The following is a 15,615-nucleotide window of genomic DNA, read 5'->3' on the forward strand; positions in this document are numbered from 1 at the left end:
TCAAAACAACCCGTTTAATGATCAAGATTTGGTAATGAACTGAGGGCTTTATTCATCAGTATACAGTGACACTGTACAGTGAAACTGCATATAAATAACAGCATTCAAGAATGATCAAAACAAATACATTTTTTCATGTTGAAGATTGGCTCCAACAATGTCATACAGTTGACTGTCATTCCCAAATTCAATCACTTCAAATAGAGCTTCCAATAAATAAAATACGTGGCATATAAAAGAATATATCTACACAAGTTTCTTTATCCAAAACAGAAACGTCCATAAATGTTGAAAGTATATATCTTCAGCTTGTGGCTGAAAAAAAAGTGTGGCCCATGCAAACAATTTGAATGCTGGGCTGTTAATATTAAGAAAAATGTTGCTGGTGGGGCTCTTGCACTTTGACCCTGTCATTACCTCAACTGAAAATATAAACAAACCTCAGGGGGTCAAGGGTCACGTCACTCCCCTTAGTAGCCATATCCTTGGTGATAGCCATCCTGGTAGCCATCGTGGTAACCATGGTGATGGTAACCATAGCCGCCGTACTCATCCTCGGGACAGCGCATGCCCAGGGACTGCTGGATGGCCATCTCCTGTCTGCGCAGCTGCATGGAGTCCACCAGGTCGTAGATGATGGCCATGGACCACATCGGGGAAGGGTACCACGACTTGACGTTCCCATCCTTGCCCACCAGTAGCATGGAGAAGTACTCCGGGCTGATCTGGAAGTAGTTCCTTATGTCCTTCACCAGGGCGGGCGAGATGCCCTCGCGTTCCACGCTCGCACTTCCTGGAAACACAGACGATCAGACTCCCAACACCTGCGAATCTGGGCCAGTGGCTCTGCATGGCTGTAAGCTGACGGCTCAGCACAACGGGACCGTACTATTCCTAAAAACACATCATCTGTACAAAGTAAAGCCTGGAGGCTAGCTCGCGTACTTCTGGGCCTGTGGGTGACATACGGTACGTCGTTCTAGGCGGCAGTTGTTTTTTTAAATGGGTGTGAAAACACTACATGTCCTGCCGTGGCTACTTCACCTGCTTTTGTAATGTCTCTTGACTAAAATCCTGCTTTGATTTAATGGCATGTATGGCAGGGGGGCGACCTTCAAACGTGCTGACGGAGCTTTTTGAGAAACAAGGAGGGCTCCACTTCCTACGGCCGTACAGCTGGACAAACACAAATCAAAGTGCTTGTGGTTTGGGGTCACCTCTGAAAAAATGTAAAACCTCCATTTTATTTTTCCCCACTCTGCCATATTTCATTGTTTGAGTACCTACTGATGAACTCCCAGAATGCCGTGGAGTCAAAACCTTGAACTGCACGCGCTCAGAGCTGCACCTGCTGTTCTGTCCTTGTGACCACATGCCAGAATACAGGGACACTTACCCACCCCTCAGGCTGTACAGCAGTGATCTTCCTTCCTGGTCCAGGTGGGCCGCATTGGTTTAATTAAGTGCCAAGTAAAAACGAAAACCAGCAGACCCTGTGGCCTGCCAGGACCACGAATGAAAATCACTGCCGCGCAGCATCACATGAGAAGGTAGCAGAGGTGGAAAGTCCTGTGGTCAGAGTGTAAAAGCCCAGCCATGTGTTTCTCCTGCCCAAGAATTCAGCCAGTTGTTTTCACCAGTGAGTTCTACCTTATGGCTGAAGACTTGCGCTAATTAGCAATCCAGGTTATTGGAACAAAATACTGAGAACTTTTATTTTTTTATTTTTTGCTGAACCTGGATTTTCCACCACTGGATGGTATGGAGTAGATGAGGACACAGCGCCTGTCAGCAGGAGGAGTGCCACGCCCAAACCAGTGTCATAGAATACACACCAGTGGTTCCCAAACCTGTTCCTGGAGATCTACCATCCTATACATTTTCACTCCAACCCTAACGAAAGCTCACCTCATTCAACAGCTAGAAAGCGCATCGAGCTGCTGATTGGTAGAATCAGGTGTGCCAAATTACGGTTGAAATGAAAACCTACAGGATGCTAGATTTGCAGGAACAGGGTTGGTAAACACTGACATATACTGTACTGCCTGGGGAACGGAGGTGCAGTTGTTTATTTTATTCACTTGCATCTCCTTGTCAGCATTTTTCATTCAGAGAGAAAAAATATTTGCTGAAAAAATACATTATTTAATGGAGTGTTATGTATCTGGCCTCCAAAGTACTTTGATAAAATCACGAAGCAGCGTTTTCCCAACAGCATTCACTGAGCCGGCACTTCGGTTCCTCTCAGATTTCAAAGGTACCAGCATTACCCTGGAGTGTTGACCGCCCTCCCGCGCTGCGGCTTCCAGACCCCTGACTCTGCACAGGATGTGGGCGGAGCCGGAAAAGGAAAGGGGACCCTTACCGTTGATGGGGTACAGTTCTAGAACTCCACCCATGTCCGCTGTATCCACGCCGACCAGCTTAAGAACAGAGATGTGACGCAGGCCTAGGGGGGAAAAACAGTCGGGCACATCCTGCCATTAGCACACGGAGAAAGCACAGCAGGGATGGTGTCAGAACCAGGGGCCAGGAAGAGCCAGTACATTTCAAATTTCACACAGATTGAGGCAATCTGTATTAAAAAAGTATTGTTTTGTATTTTACAATAACAACTTGGTGACAGGTAATTTCAGCTTTTTTCTAATCACTGACATTTCTGTTGTTTGCTGCCTGTTATTCTCTAATTAGTTCCATCTCATATGACACTGGTGATTAAACAGGAGTGCCCAAAATAGTTGTTCCTATACTATGAGAACAGTTTAATGAGGCCAAAAACGGGAGATAACTCTTTATTTTCGTAAACTGAAAATATTTTAGTGGATAGTAAATAGAGCTTAGTAAATATTTCAGTAAATAGACTTCGGTTAGCAAGAAAACAGGATTAAAATAAGCATATTGTAGATTACAGACTAGGAAGAATGTCAGGCTACTCAAACAAAAATAGATTGAGTGAATTCCCTGTCGTGGAGCCGGCCTAATGGATGATACAGACTCGAGCTCGATCCAGACCAGGCACACTTTGCTATCAGGGTTGTTTTTTTCAACAGGGCCTTTTAAAAGTCTGAAATCAAGTTCAAACTCCCCTATGAGATCATATCTACAGAAAAGCAGCACACTTTGATAAAGCAGAGAGGCCTACATAATGCAGGCCTGTCTACAGCGATAAACAGGAGACTAGGAAACAGGAGAGACTCGAGCCGGAGCGGTATTTAGATGGAGATATTCCCTATCTATATATCTCACTGTTTCTAGAACATGTCTCCGCTGGCTCCTGACCTCTCACTATGAACACAAGATAAACTGAACCGAACGTGTCACAGGGCCTCTAAAAGTAGATGTGGTAAACACATAAAAAGTCCTGGTGAAAAGTTATTGCAGTCTTGGACCTCTCAGTTGGTCCTTATAATATCGTCCTTTTTGTGCCTGTGCTTCTATGAAAATGTTCACTTTCAAAGTAAGTTGTAGTTAAGTAAAATAAAAGTGTGCACAGTTAAATCTGACAGGACCTTGCTGTTTTTTGGTTCTGTTTGAACCAAAAAACAAATGCTAATCTTTCCCTGTACAATGGTGCCTGCATCCTGGCAGAGAACCATGGTTGTCCAGGATACTTGAAAAAAGGTCCTGTTTAACATTTGCCATTTACCACCAAAAAAAACAAAAAATAAAAAAATAAAAAAGCAGGATCTATTCATATGCAGATGGCTTTGCCAACAGTGCGATATTGGAACCCCACTGTGTCATTTAGAAACATAACAGAGTGAAACATGGAATTTTCAAGAAGGATTTCTAGTGAGGCTACTTTTTGAGTCTGACGAATAGAGAAACAGTGCATTCTCAACTATTTTATTTTATTTTATTTCTCCCTTATTTAACCAGGGCAATCACACTGAGATAGACGTCTGCTTTGCAAGTGAGCCCTGGAGCCTGCATGTCTTTGAACTGCGGGAGGAAATACCCGGAGGAAACCCACGTGGATGCGGGGAGAACACGCAAACTCCACGAAAGAGCAGGTCTAGCTGATCTGCAGATCTGCCCCACCACGCTGCTCATAAGCTGGGGGGCTACTACAGTAGTCCTCCATTTTGTCAGGTTTTGAATAATGAGCCTTTCATGAGCACCTCGCTCTTAGCAGTGGGTGAGCGATGATACAATCGGGTGGGTGCCTGTGTGGTAACCTAAGCTCAGTGGGGAGGATGCACCTGACATTTCATTTTGTGACATAACGTGATATGAATTTAGCAGATGTCAGCATACAAGAGCATTAAAATGGTATTGATCCCAGTCATGGCACTCCCTCAGCTATGGTCCCTCCTACTCGCTCTGGATTCTACCTGACAGGAAGGCAGACTGTCCTTTTTAAAAAAAAAGTACATTCAAATAGGTTACCTATTAAGTGTGTGGTACAACAAAAAGGATACTTAACACTCTTAGCCAGTAACAGTACAACAGGAAGTTTGAGCATAATCAACAGTCAAAAAGTTTATATCCTAGACCAGTCTGGTCACGTGGACTCACCAAGGTTACAGGCCTGGCTGGTCAGAGCATAGAGCTGCTGCTGATAGGCCCATTCCTCATCATTGGGGGCGGAGATTAAAAACAGCCGGCGTCGCCAACGGAACCTGAAACCACACAGTCCAATCAGCAAGAACCAATGCACCGCCACAGCCAATCACATAGGTCCTGTACCTGTAGTGAAATATTATCCTTAGTCATTACTTTGTGGATGTAGAAAACACACATTGTTACACAAAAGTGGCAATAATGTATCAATTTTACAATCAGCTGTACTTGGTTAGCATAGTCAACTATGCTGACCTTTATATTCTTTTGTGTATGTGAATATGTGAAGCACTTGTATGAAATGACTTGAAAACCATGTATGAAAAGTGATATATAAATAAAGCCATTCACTGTACTAATTTATGTACTATATTTAGTACATTCAAACATATATTATAGTCATTCTATATACTTTAGACTATAAACTGGTACTCAATTATTTACAAAAAAAATCTTACATTTAAATTATAGGAGTGAAAATAGGAAATATAAATAAGTTATCTTGAATGTGCATGTAGTTGTGATATAATTTTTCGGACATAATTATTTTAGCCGTCATTTCTTAGTTTTATTAATATAGCAGCTTTCAGCATGTGGCTTTGCTTCATCTGCAGCTGAGGCGGCCGCAGCAGCAGCAGCCCCCCCCCCCCCCGCAGTCAGTCCGCGCCAGTGAAATGTGCTGCACGCAGCACTGTCCTTCCTCTGCTCCCGGCCGGCCTCATCGCACCAGCACTTATATTTAGGCAGAAATTACAGCTGGCCCGCTCGCTCGCTCCAGCGCTGCTCTGCGCGCTCCAGCTGTGCGCGGAGTGGAAAGTGCGGCCGCGCGAGCCAGCGCTCTGCGGAGAAGTATGTACGGGAAGCGCGTAGGGGAGAGGACGCGCCAGGACTCCTGGGCTGGGTTCCGCTGCACCGCCACTCTCCGCGACGGCGAGCGAATTCCCGCTCGGCGACCTGGCACAGCGGTCGGGCTGCTGGGGCGCAACACAGGCGCTAAGAGCGCTCGCTGCTAAAAATCGGCCACGGCAGAGGGCCGCTTCTCATGACAGGTCTCAAACAAACACTGAATTAAGGCTGGTGGTTTGCATTCAAGGCCAACCGCTGCTGTTGAAAGACAGGCTGTAAGGAAGGCATTTTATTCCCCCGCTTCTGAGAAATGGTTGTATGAAATACGGAGTGTAAAGATGTACGACTATTAAGTCGCACTTGCATCGAAACAAACAACCGTTATGTGAATGTATTCCAGTCCAAAACAACTCACCAGACAAAGGGGAAGACTTAATGTACAACAACAATCTCTCATGTTGGTTGGACCTGCATAAATGACATATGACTTCCAAACCATCGGCGCCCTATGACGGTAGAGATCAAATCTGAAGCCGCATCACCTGGAGAGGAAGTTCTCCAGAGATCTTGGTTTGTCTTCTTTCTTACACACCACACCGTCCTTCTTCTGCTGCTCCATTTCCTTGATCCGCGAGGAGAAGGTGTCCACATAATCGAACACAGCCTTCATGGCGATGGGAACTTCGTAGGATTGCTGTGAAGAGAGGGAAAGTTGTTTGCCCTGATTATTTAGTAGCTCTGAAAAGGCTTATCTGCCCATTTGCGCGCAAGGTCGTTAACGAGAATCAAATCTTGTGCCAGCCAGCGCAATTTCAAAACTTATCTCGCTCCTCAAAGAGTCATACAGAGTTCTTCCACAGTGCTGCCTTTTAATAACTTCAGCAGTTTGATGGGCTCCTCATATTTTCCAAGTCGTAATTCAGGTCTTGTATGTATGCACCTTTGGCACTGGAGCCCACTGACTGCACAGACCGGAATGTTCTGCTGCCACACAGCGGGATTCTATCCTGTTGTGTTCTGCTCTCTGTCGTGGCATAGCTCCTGGACTTCCATCTAAACCCACAGTTCAGGAGCTGTGTGTGTGTGCGTGTGTGTGTGTGCGTGTGTGTGCGTATGTGTGTGTGTGCGCGCGCGTGTGTGTGTGTGTGTGTGTGGATGTGCGAGCGCAAGTGTGTGTGATCAGGCATGTGTGTGTGTCCGCATGTGTGTGTGTGTCTGGATGCATGCGTGTGTGTGTCTCTGTGTGTACACGTGTGCGTATGCATGTGTATGCATGCGTGTGTGTGTATGTGTGCGCGTGTCGAGGATGGGGGAAGCGTGACACTGACCTTCACTTTCATGTCGAAGTCAGTCAGCACCATGTAGAAGTCGTTATACATCATCCCAAACTCCTTCCGAATCTGGACGATGAGGTCCTTGTTCACTAGGTCCTCGTAACTCATGCCTTTCATGGGTTTGTCGTGCTCTGACACGGAAAAGCAAACAAACATTTCACCGTTAGTTTTCTCATTTTGCCACTGTTGTGCAAGAGAACATTCTCCCTCCCTCACCCTCCCATAGAAACGCCTTTTACACTGCTGATCTGGCTCTCTGTGAGCTGTGAACCCAGAGCTCCAGAGGAGGGGGGGCGTGGGGTGTGTGTGTGTGTGTGTGGGGGGGGCGGGGTTTGGCTGCAGAAGGGGATGATTAAACCTTGTCAAGTTTGGCTCCCTGAAAATTTGGCTGTTTCATATAAGACACTTATTTGAACTACTGCTCCAGTAAGGAAGTTCAGCGGGAGGGTTTTTCCAAGGCAGCTCTTTACCATTGCTTACCATTTTGACATTACTGTGTGTGTACAAATAAACACAGGGCATTACAGAGCCCATTTTGTTCACAGAGGCAACAAGTTACGCTGGCTAAGAACAGGAGGTACCTCAATCCAGTTTTTATTTGCTTATAAAATAAAAAATGCATATGCAGGTATTTACTTTCTTAAGTCATTTCCCTTTCCTCCCTTTCCTTTTCTTTTCAGTTAGACCGTGTGAAGTTGGTGAATGCAAACTCTATACTTCAGTATAAAGTTTGCCCGGCCCTATTCCTGGAGATATACTGCCCTGTAGGTTTTCATTTCAACCATAATTTGGCACATCTGATTCTACTTAATAGCAGCTGAACAAGACCTCTAACTGTTGAATGAGGTGCACTTTGTTATGGTTGGAATGAAAACCTACAGGATGGTAGATCTTCAGGAACTGGGTTGGGCAGCCCTGACCTACAGTTTATTGAACGTCAAGCATAGCATTTTGTAATCTCCACTTTACTTGGCTCTCCTCTGTATAATTTGTTCCCATCATGTACAGTCTGGTATCTGGTCGTATGCCTGTCTCCAGGAATGTTCCTCTTTTCTGTTTTGTTCTATTCATGCACACACAAGTACTGTCGGCTGCTCTTCAAACCACCACATCCCTTAACACACTGATACACTTAGCCTATGGGACTTGTGGGGCATGGATTCGAGTTAAATCAGTCACAGACTATCCAATCAGTCATGAATTTACACTGAGTAACTGGGTTTTCATCTGCAACACAGATCGACACCAGTATTCATTCAACCTGACTGCAACGCTCTTTTTCCCTTTAGAAAATACGTCGGAGAAAGATACAGATTTTTTTTTATTCCGAAACATATTCATGAAACAAGTGATGCCTGTTTGACTATATCACTCAGATAAAAGACAAAGAACACTGGGATTGCAGTGGGATTGACCAGGTCCTCAGGACGACACAAGTGACCAATGGGAAAGCCTTTCCCTGGGCCGTCCGGTGGGCGGTCCCTACTATAACATTGGTTTTCCAGTGATCTGACAGCCTCAGCGCTGACTGACGAGGTGGCGCATTATTGGCCACAGCGTTGCTTAGTGAGGGAGGGCTTCAGCCAATAGGGTTATCCCTGTCTGTGCTGGTCAATCTGCCTGCACCAACAGCACATGGAGCATTCTCCTCCAGCACAACACAGTGAGTCTGCATTGGTTGGCAGCATGTGTGGCAGCACAGGTGCATCCTCGCCTTCACCCCACCGAATATCTTGACGTCACTTAGACATCTAATCAATGTCGGTCGCGGATGTCGATTAGTGGGGCAGAAATGAAAGTTTCTCTGATGTCAGTAATTCCGTAAGTGTAAAACAACTAGTCCATTACAGGTAGAAATGTGGTCACGTCATGACTTGGCACCAAGCAGCTTTGTAGCCACAACACAGGTCAACAAACTGTTCGGCGGGACTCTCCCGAACAGATTGAGGAGGCTGCAGTGATAAGATAAATCTGCGATAAGCAACGGTTAAAAAAAGGAAAAAAAAGGAAACAACTTTCTACAAGCACTGCGAATTCAAAGACCACTGATACACAGCGAGGCAGCAACACACCAAAGCAATTCACTCACAGTGATAACAAATTGGATATATTTTGTACACAAAATAATTCAGTAACGTGCGCTATTTTGAAAGGAACTTGCAGGCATTCAGCTTGGATGGTATTTTCCACTGGACATGCAGCCCTTTCCATTGCCTCATTCTAAGAATATAAGGCCTTTTGCTGATATTTTTCTTTGACAGGGTAATTGCTTGCTGGCAGGTCCTTAAATAAAAAAAGCTGACTTAGTCTTACATTATGTAAAAACAACTAAATGTTCACAGATAAGTAGAAGATATACATTCTGTTTGTTATTATTATTCTGGCTTCTCCTACGTAGCCTAGTGGACATTCCTGGAAAAAAAAAAACATTTGCCAAAGTCCTAAATTAACTGTGGAGTCAATGAAAAATGCAGACCAAGGACCATGTACGGGAAAAGCTTCAGCAAAACCTGCAGGAAATGAGTTAACACTTTCAAAATGCTACCTTCTGTAGTGCCTCTGGAACATATACTGTGCCCCATCACACTGCCAGCACCAGCCGCTTTCCCAGAATGCACCACAAGCACAAAGAAGGGCTCTCATTGGTCCAGCAGATACTCTGGCCAATGTCTTGGCTCCTGTGTTTGTGGAAGATGAGGTCACCTCACACTGGATGGCCCTACTCTTTCCATTACTGCAGCTCTGAAGAACTTCCAGCCATCCAAATGGACGTGACTCGGGTCAGTGTGTGGAGCAAGATTGTAATTAACATCCACATAAAACAAGAGAGTAGTCATTTCATTGCGCTCTTTGTCCAGCATTCCTTTCAAACAGAGAGCACAGGCGGCATCAATACTTAGATATAGGTAAGACTGATCTCTAAAAAACTGATTTATGCAGTGATTTCTTAAGGGAAAAAGCAACACTGTACCAAACTGATGCTCCACCAAATTAACTAATCCCTCAATTGCCTAAGCTCTTAATATACAATCAAAACTATCAAAGGCTTTGATTACATGGTGAAAGAACAGCTTGGCTATTACTTAACCTTTTCTAGTTATACATGCAGTTCTGAATGTTAAACAAGGGAAATACATTCAGTCAGTCTGTCACAACAAAGGCCTGATATATTCTCCGAAGATCAGCTAAAACAGAAGATCTGGCTGGTGAGCAAAACTCTTTCTTCTGTTGTATAGCTTTTGCATGGGTTATGGAGGAAGCAGACCATCATAAACTTTTCATAAAAGGTCTGAAAAAAAAAACGGGTCTAAAGGGCCTTGTGCTAAGTGAGGTTCACCCTCCCACACAGTTTTATCTGTCACGCAACCTTCCTGGCTCCTTTAACATCTATTTTGTTCTGTTCCAACACTAAATTCCAGCCAAAAAAGTTGTCAAGCTCAGGTGCAGTGTAAAGTGAGTTTCCAGAAACCTGCAGGACTGAATTAAGAAGTCTGGACCAAATTTTTTAAATCAGAGGAGTTGGTGTCTTGGATATCATGGCTAATCTTATAATCTCTGACAGACTGGAGCAGTAGAAGGGTAAAAAAATAAACTCACATGTGGCCCCAGGGCTGGGTCACAGGTCAGTTAAGCCAACTATGGGAAATGTAGTTGTATTTTTGTAAATGCAATGATCTCTCATCTCTGGTCGCTGAAGGTAAAGCCCAGCAGTTGGCGGTTGTAGAGTTTGTTGAACTAAATAATCAATGCACTTAGAATTTGCCAAATTCAGTGAAAGTGAGTCAGGAATGAACAAAAACAAAAACAAAAAAAACACCTAAGTAGGTAAACAAATATTGATGAGTACAGTGTACTGGCTTCCTTGGCACAGCTGTGTCCACCTGAGCGTTTGTGACGGACGTGCCGGTTCCGCCACCCTCCTCCACAGCACAGTCTCTGACGCTTACCAAGCTGGTAGTGGTCAATCTTCATGCTGCTGTTGGTCAAGGCGCCAAAGATGGTGATGATGGAGACCTTTCTGACGGCCATCTCACACACGTGCTCCAGGTACTCGTCCCTCTGCTGGACGTACATGTTGTTCTCCTCGTGCGGAGAGGTGATCACCTGGAGATAAGAGGAGTGCGGTGGACAGAGAGCACGGAACACTGGCAGGCCTGTCTTGTAAAACGGTGACAGTCCATCCAGCCTCTTCCATATAGTTTAGTATGCATTGCCACATGGAATTGCGTCTGTACATTTCAGAGGACAACTGTTCCTGCATTAACAGGAAACTAGAAGCATGTAAGTTGTGGTGGGGCTGTGGCTAAAAAATATGCACAGTGTAATATTACACAGTGTATGCACGCACATCCAGACATCGGTGAAAAAATGGCAAACTAAATCTATTTCTGCTCTTCCATAAATCCTCGAGTTCCACCAAAAAAAACACTAAAACACTGAATCTATGGAGACAAACATATCCTGACTGATTTTTAATTTTAAAAAAATTGAATTTATCTCTCCCCTATTTGGAATTCCCAGTCATATTCATCGCTTCTACTGATTTGGGAGAATAGAGATAAGCTCTGCTCCAATGCAAGTGAGGTCAGCCACTGCTTCTCATTACATCACAGTCTACATGCTGGGCTCACACAGAGGAGTCCAAGTAAGATCATGTGCATATAAACAGGCAGACTGTGGGTGCCAATTTATCAACAGGGCTTGGTGTCACATGATGATGGCCAAATGAAACCCTCCCTCCTCTGGGCAAAGCTAGGGCCAATTGTGCCTTGCCACACAGGGCTGCCAGTCACAGTTGGCACTGACTTGGTTTGGATTTAATACTGGACCACAGGGCCCATCCACACACCGCAAGAGCGCCTTAACAAGACGAGTCCCCCAAGCAGCCTCTAACCGAAATTACCGTAACAAAGCCTGGAACTGGACCATACTTACAATAAGCCGTCTTCTACTTTCAAAGTAATCTAGGAAGGAGGCTAAAGTGCCTTTAGGTGGAGGCGCTTTCTTTGAGGGCTTCTGGAAGGCATCTTTGTCGTCCTTATTCTTGGAGGCCTTCTTTCCCGCCTTTTTGTTGCGATTGTCTCCCTTGCCCTCTTTGGCAGCCTTTGCCTTCTTATCGGGTTTATTCCTCTTGGCTGACTTGTCTGGCTTGTCAGACTTCTTCTTCTTTTTCTCAGGTTTGCCGTTCTTCCCTTTTCCCTTCTTTTTGGAGATGACCTCCAGCTCAGACCCCTCCGGATCCTCAGGTTTGGGCACCCCCGCTGGGGACTTCTCCTCATATTCATTGCTCAGCATCTTCCCGCCGTTCTTCTTCTTAGGGGGTTTGGCTTTGGCGGGTTTGTGCTCAGTTGGCACCACACCTTCTTGCTTGCGGCCGTAATCCTTCTTGTCCGTGCGATTGTCGCCGTACTGTCCCGTGTAGGCCTTTGTGTAGTACTCGGAGGGAGGCGTGGGGTAAGGTGTGACTTTGTGCCTGGGACGATCCTTGCGATTACCTCTCGAAGGTTCGGCAGTGGCTTTGGGGGCTGGAATCCAGTGTGGAGGCGTTTTGGCCTTGGCGGGCCTCTGGGTAGGTGGGGGAGTGGTGGTGGTAGTGGTGGTGGTGGTGGTGGGAGGTGCTGTGGTGGTGGTGGAGGTGGTAGTTGCCCGTGTGGTTGTGGTGGGACGCGTCGTGGTGGTGGTGGTCGTTGGCTTTGTCGTAGTTGTCGTTGTTGTGGTGGTAGTGGTAGTGGTGGCCAGGGCAGTGGTAGTCTGAATGGGTCGGCGGAATGGCTTACGCTGAACTGGCTTCCTCGGCACAGGTGTGTCCACCTGAGCGTTTGTGCCGGACGTGCGGGTTCCGCCACCCTCCTCCACCTGCCCCTCGACACCAGCCCCCTTGCACTTCTGCACAAAGCCCTTCTGCCTGGTCTTCTCCAGCTTGCGCATGGGCGTCCGATCGATGGCCTCATACATGGCCTCCAGCCTGACCGGGTAGGGGTAGCGCTCCTCCACCTGCAGCGTCTTCTTCAGCAGCACCATCCCAAACTTCCCCTTCTCCAGCTTCAGGAAGTTCATGAGCCTGGGGATGAGGGCGGTGTCCAGGGGCTCCTCCATAACTTTGCCCTCGCTGGTGATGCGCCTCACTTTGCCCCCGGTCTCCCCCTCCTGGTGGAACATGACGATCTGCTGCACGTGCCGCTCCGCCAACTCGCAATACACGTCCGGCTTCAGGAGGCTCATCATCAGCCTGTAGTAACCGTCCGAGTCGTGTGGGGCGGAGATGACCAGCACGCGGTTTTTCCCAGCGAAGCTCGCTAAAAGATTAGGAGACCCCGCACCGCTCGGCATGCGGGCAAGCCTCGCCCGAGATCCTGGAGCGCCATCGTCCTGAACCATGGCGTTCAGATGGGGGCTTCGCTGCTGAACAGGTCTCCTGCCAGGTAGCATCCTTCTGACCTGCAGAGCCCTCGCACGTCCTGCAATCTGATACTGCCGCTGTACAGGAGCACGTCTCCCCTGGCTGCCTGGGCTGAGCACGGGCTGAGCATCGCCGTCAGCAGCGCGAGTCTGAGCTTCTGACTGCGAGTTTGCTTTGTTTGGCCTGGCGCGAACAAAAGAAAGCCGTCTGAGATTTTCCCGTCTCTCAGCCTGCAGCAGCTCAGTGTCATCTCCTGCCCAGGCTAGCGCCAGCAACGCAACCGCTACCCCAAACATCAGTGTCCGCTTCATTATATCGCTCTACCAAAGAAAAATCCACATGAAGAGAAAGAAATTCCGAGTGTGCAGCATAGGTTTTTGCGTCTTTAGTTGATAACAAAGGGTACCAGTTGTAATGAGTCAGTTAGAAATGTTATACGCTTCAAAGCATTGTTCACTAGTCTAGCTTCGCTGCAGAGCACTTTTCATTTGTTAATTACAAGGCAACAGTCCGACAGAAGCACAAAATTATGACTCCAAACAATAGTGCAATTTGAATGATTTTCAAAACCAGAAAACAAAATGATCAATTATTATTTAAAAACCTGTACATAATTATACAATAAAACGCATATAAAGTAAAACAATGACAACTCGTTTAAATACGTGAATCCAACTTTAAAATAGTGCGCAAAAGAATAAACGAAGCATTCCGTGGCATTAAAATCCACTGACCACTTGTCCTATTAATTCGTCAAATCGAAAGGAAATGTCACATGACACTTGCGTTGAAGAACGAAATAGTCCTTTCGCGATTCCAAATTATCAACCAAATAAAAACTAATATATGCGTAAGACTTCCATTAACCGCTACTTTCCCCAAGAAGTAATTTACCGCTTAGTTCGTCTCACTGCACCGCGGAGCACTTTAATACTGTTTCCGGAGGAGAGAAGGGACTTTATATTAGTCTCCAAAGACGAAAGAAATCTCAGGAAAGCGATGGTTGGAGTGAGTCTCGCCTTCCCCTTTCCCATTACACTGGAAGCTATCCTAGAAATGTCACGAAAGCAGCAACAGCCTGCGCGCCCTAAGCCAGGGAGGAACACGGATCAACCGCTGGAGGTAAAGTTGGATAAAACGGGCGTAGCGGATCTCGAGCACCATTCGACACCGCCTCTTCTTGTGTGAAATCTGCTACGAATAACGTTTCGGGATTTGTATTTATGCCCATAAATCTCAGTTATACTTGAAATACGACCTACATGTTGGCATTCTCCTGGGAGAGCTAACATTTGAATATCCTACATGTATCAGTTTTTTTTTCGGAAAGCGGCTAAAGGCTGCAGTAGATTAACAGCATTGTAGCAAATTATCAAAACGTTTAATTTCTTTCTCTTTCACATTTTTGTCCAAAAAAAAAAAAAAAAAGTCTGCAAGCCAGTGTTAATCCGTTATGTTTTAAAGACTCACAATTACTTTGAATGAATTTGATTTGACAGGCAAGTGTAGATTACATTCTAAAAATAAATTTGTAGCCTATACATTCTCGGAATTAATTACGGTTCAGCAGGCTGCTGTACTTTGTGTGTGGTAGTAGCCCGCAATGAGTGCCACAAAATAGCGTACCTGTCATGTTCTGCGAGAACCCGCCGATCTGAAAACTATTTCGACGGGACTTTGCGTGCCTGCGCCACGACAAAACTTTTTTTTTTTTTTGGTGTATAAATAAGCTCTGTACTGAAACTCTGAAATACAGGTAAACAGTGGGCTGCATGTTTTAACAACGCTGATCTGTAATGCAAAATTGCCTTCCTTTTTGGTTGGCTACATATTCACAATAATCATTTACAGGAGACAAAATGCTGCTTTTATAACAGTAAATTCTGTTATATTCCCCAACACCAGACAGAAGGGTTTGGCCTGTTAACTGTGTCAGAGATTTTCCGTTGAAATTCAGTTTTATTCAGGAAAAATGTCCCAAGGAACAAGTAAGCCTTACATAGAATCAGCTGATGACATCGGACTAGATTGGAGTTGCCAATAGATGTGATCTTGCAACTACTCTGTGGAAAACCCAAAACCACCGGAAATCCTGGAAGAAAAAAGCCTTGTAGCTCAGGCTACCTGCTAAGTAACTTTTTTTTCTGTATCCGACTGAAATCGTATGTTCCCTTGACACATTTGTACATAGATGGTTTAGAAATATGGGGCTACTTGATCGTAGGCCTAGTGGGTGAGTAATAACAAGTTATATAAGGCTCTACATCACTGGAAGTATCTGCCATTGCCTTATAGAATATACACAAGTTTGAAAAACAAAGAAAATTGGTGGACATTAAGACATTTATTATTGGCCAACAAGGCTGCTGATATATTAGCTAGAATCAGAGATGAAAACACATCGTTAAACCCTTGAGAGAACAAGTGCAGATGACTAGATTTATTTGTGATGTCATATTTAGGGGACAGAGT

At 45.5% G+C, this 15,615-nt stretch overlaps 1 protein-coding gene and 1 long non-coding RNA gene across 3 annotated transcripts in view; one reads left to right on the forward strand and one right to left on the reverse strand.

Annotated features, from left to right (window-relative positions):
* Positions 1-14,246, reverse strand: ccdc80 (coiled-coil domain containing 80). Of its 2 annotated transcripts, XM_035394585.1 has the most exons (8): positions 14,038-14,246; positions 11,679-13,463; positions 10,691-10,847; positions 6,738-6,874; positions 5,952-6,103; positions 4,519-4,622; positions 2,366-2,449; positions 471-793 (listed from the first exon to the last, which is right to left on the reverse strand). In XM_035394585.1, the coding sequence occupies exons 2-8, from the start codon at positions 13,452-13,454 to the stop codon at positions 471-473; spliced, it is 2,733 nt and encodes a 910-aa protein (XP_035250476.1). In that variant the 5' UTR covers positions 13,455-13,463; positions 14,038-14,246. The 2 variants fall into 2 exon arrangements, with proteins under 2 accessions (XP_035250477.1, XP_035250476.1); XM_035394586.1 differs by having other exon boundaries at positions 1-793; positions 11,679-14,246.
* Positions 14,129-15,615, forward strand: part of LOC118214547 — a 17,977-nt gene continuing 16,490 nt past the window's right edge. Inside the window, exon 1 of the long non-coding RNA XR_004762644.1 lies at positions 14,129-14,265. This is a non-coding gene — a long non-coding RNA (uncharacterized LOC118214547). The remainder of the gene's footprint in view (positions 14,266-15,615) is intronic.

Source organism: Anguilla anguilla, chromosome 15, assembly GCF_013347855.1.
Source record: "Anguilla anguilla isolate fAngAng1 chromosome 15, fAngAng1.pri, whole genome shotgun sequence".
In the NCBI taxonomy this organism is placed as follows: domain Eukaryota; kingdom Metazoa; phylum Chordata; class Actinopteri; order Anguilliformes; family Anguillidae; genus Anguilla; species Anguilla anguilla.

Excerpts from the sequence above, each read along its gene's own strand:
- ccdc80 (XM_035394586.1), bottom strand. The coding sequence starts at position 13,454 with ATGAAGCGGACACTGATGTTTGGGGTAGCGGTTGCGTTGCTGGCGCTA. Across the intron at positions 10,848-11,678 it reads AAAGTAGAAGACGGCTTATT|GTGATCACCTCTCCGCACGA; the intron begins GTAAGTATGGTC and ends TCTTATCTCCAG. Across the intron at positions 6,104-6,737 it reads ACTTCGACATGAAAGTGAAG|CAATCCTACGAAGTTCCCAT; the intron begins GTCAGTGTCACG and ends CTCTCTTCACAG.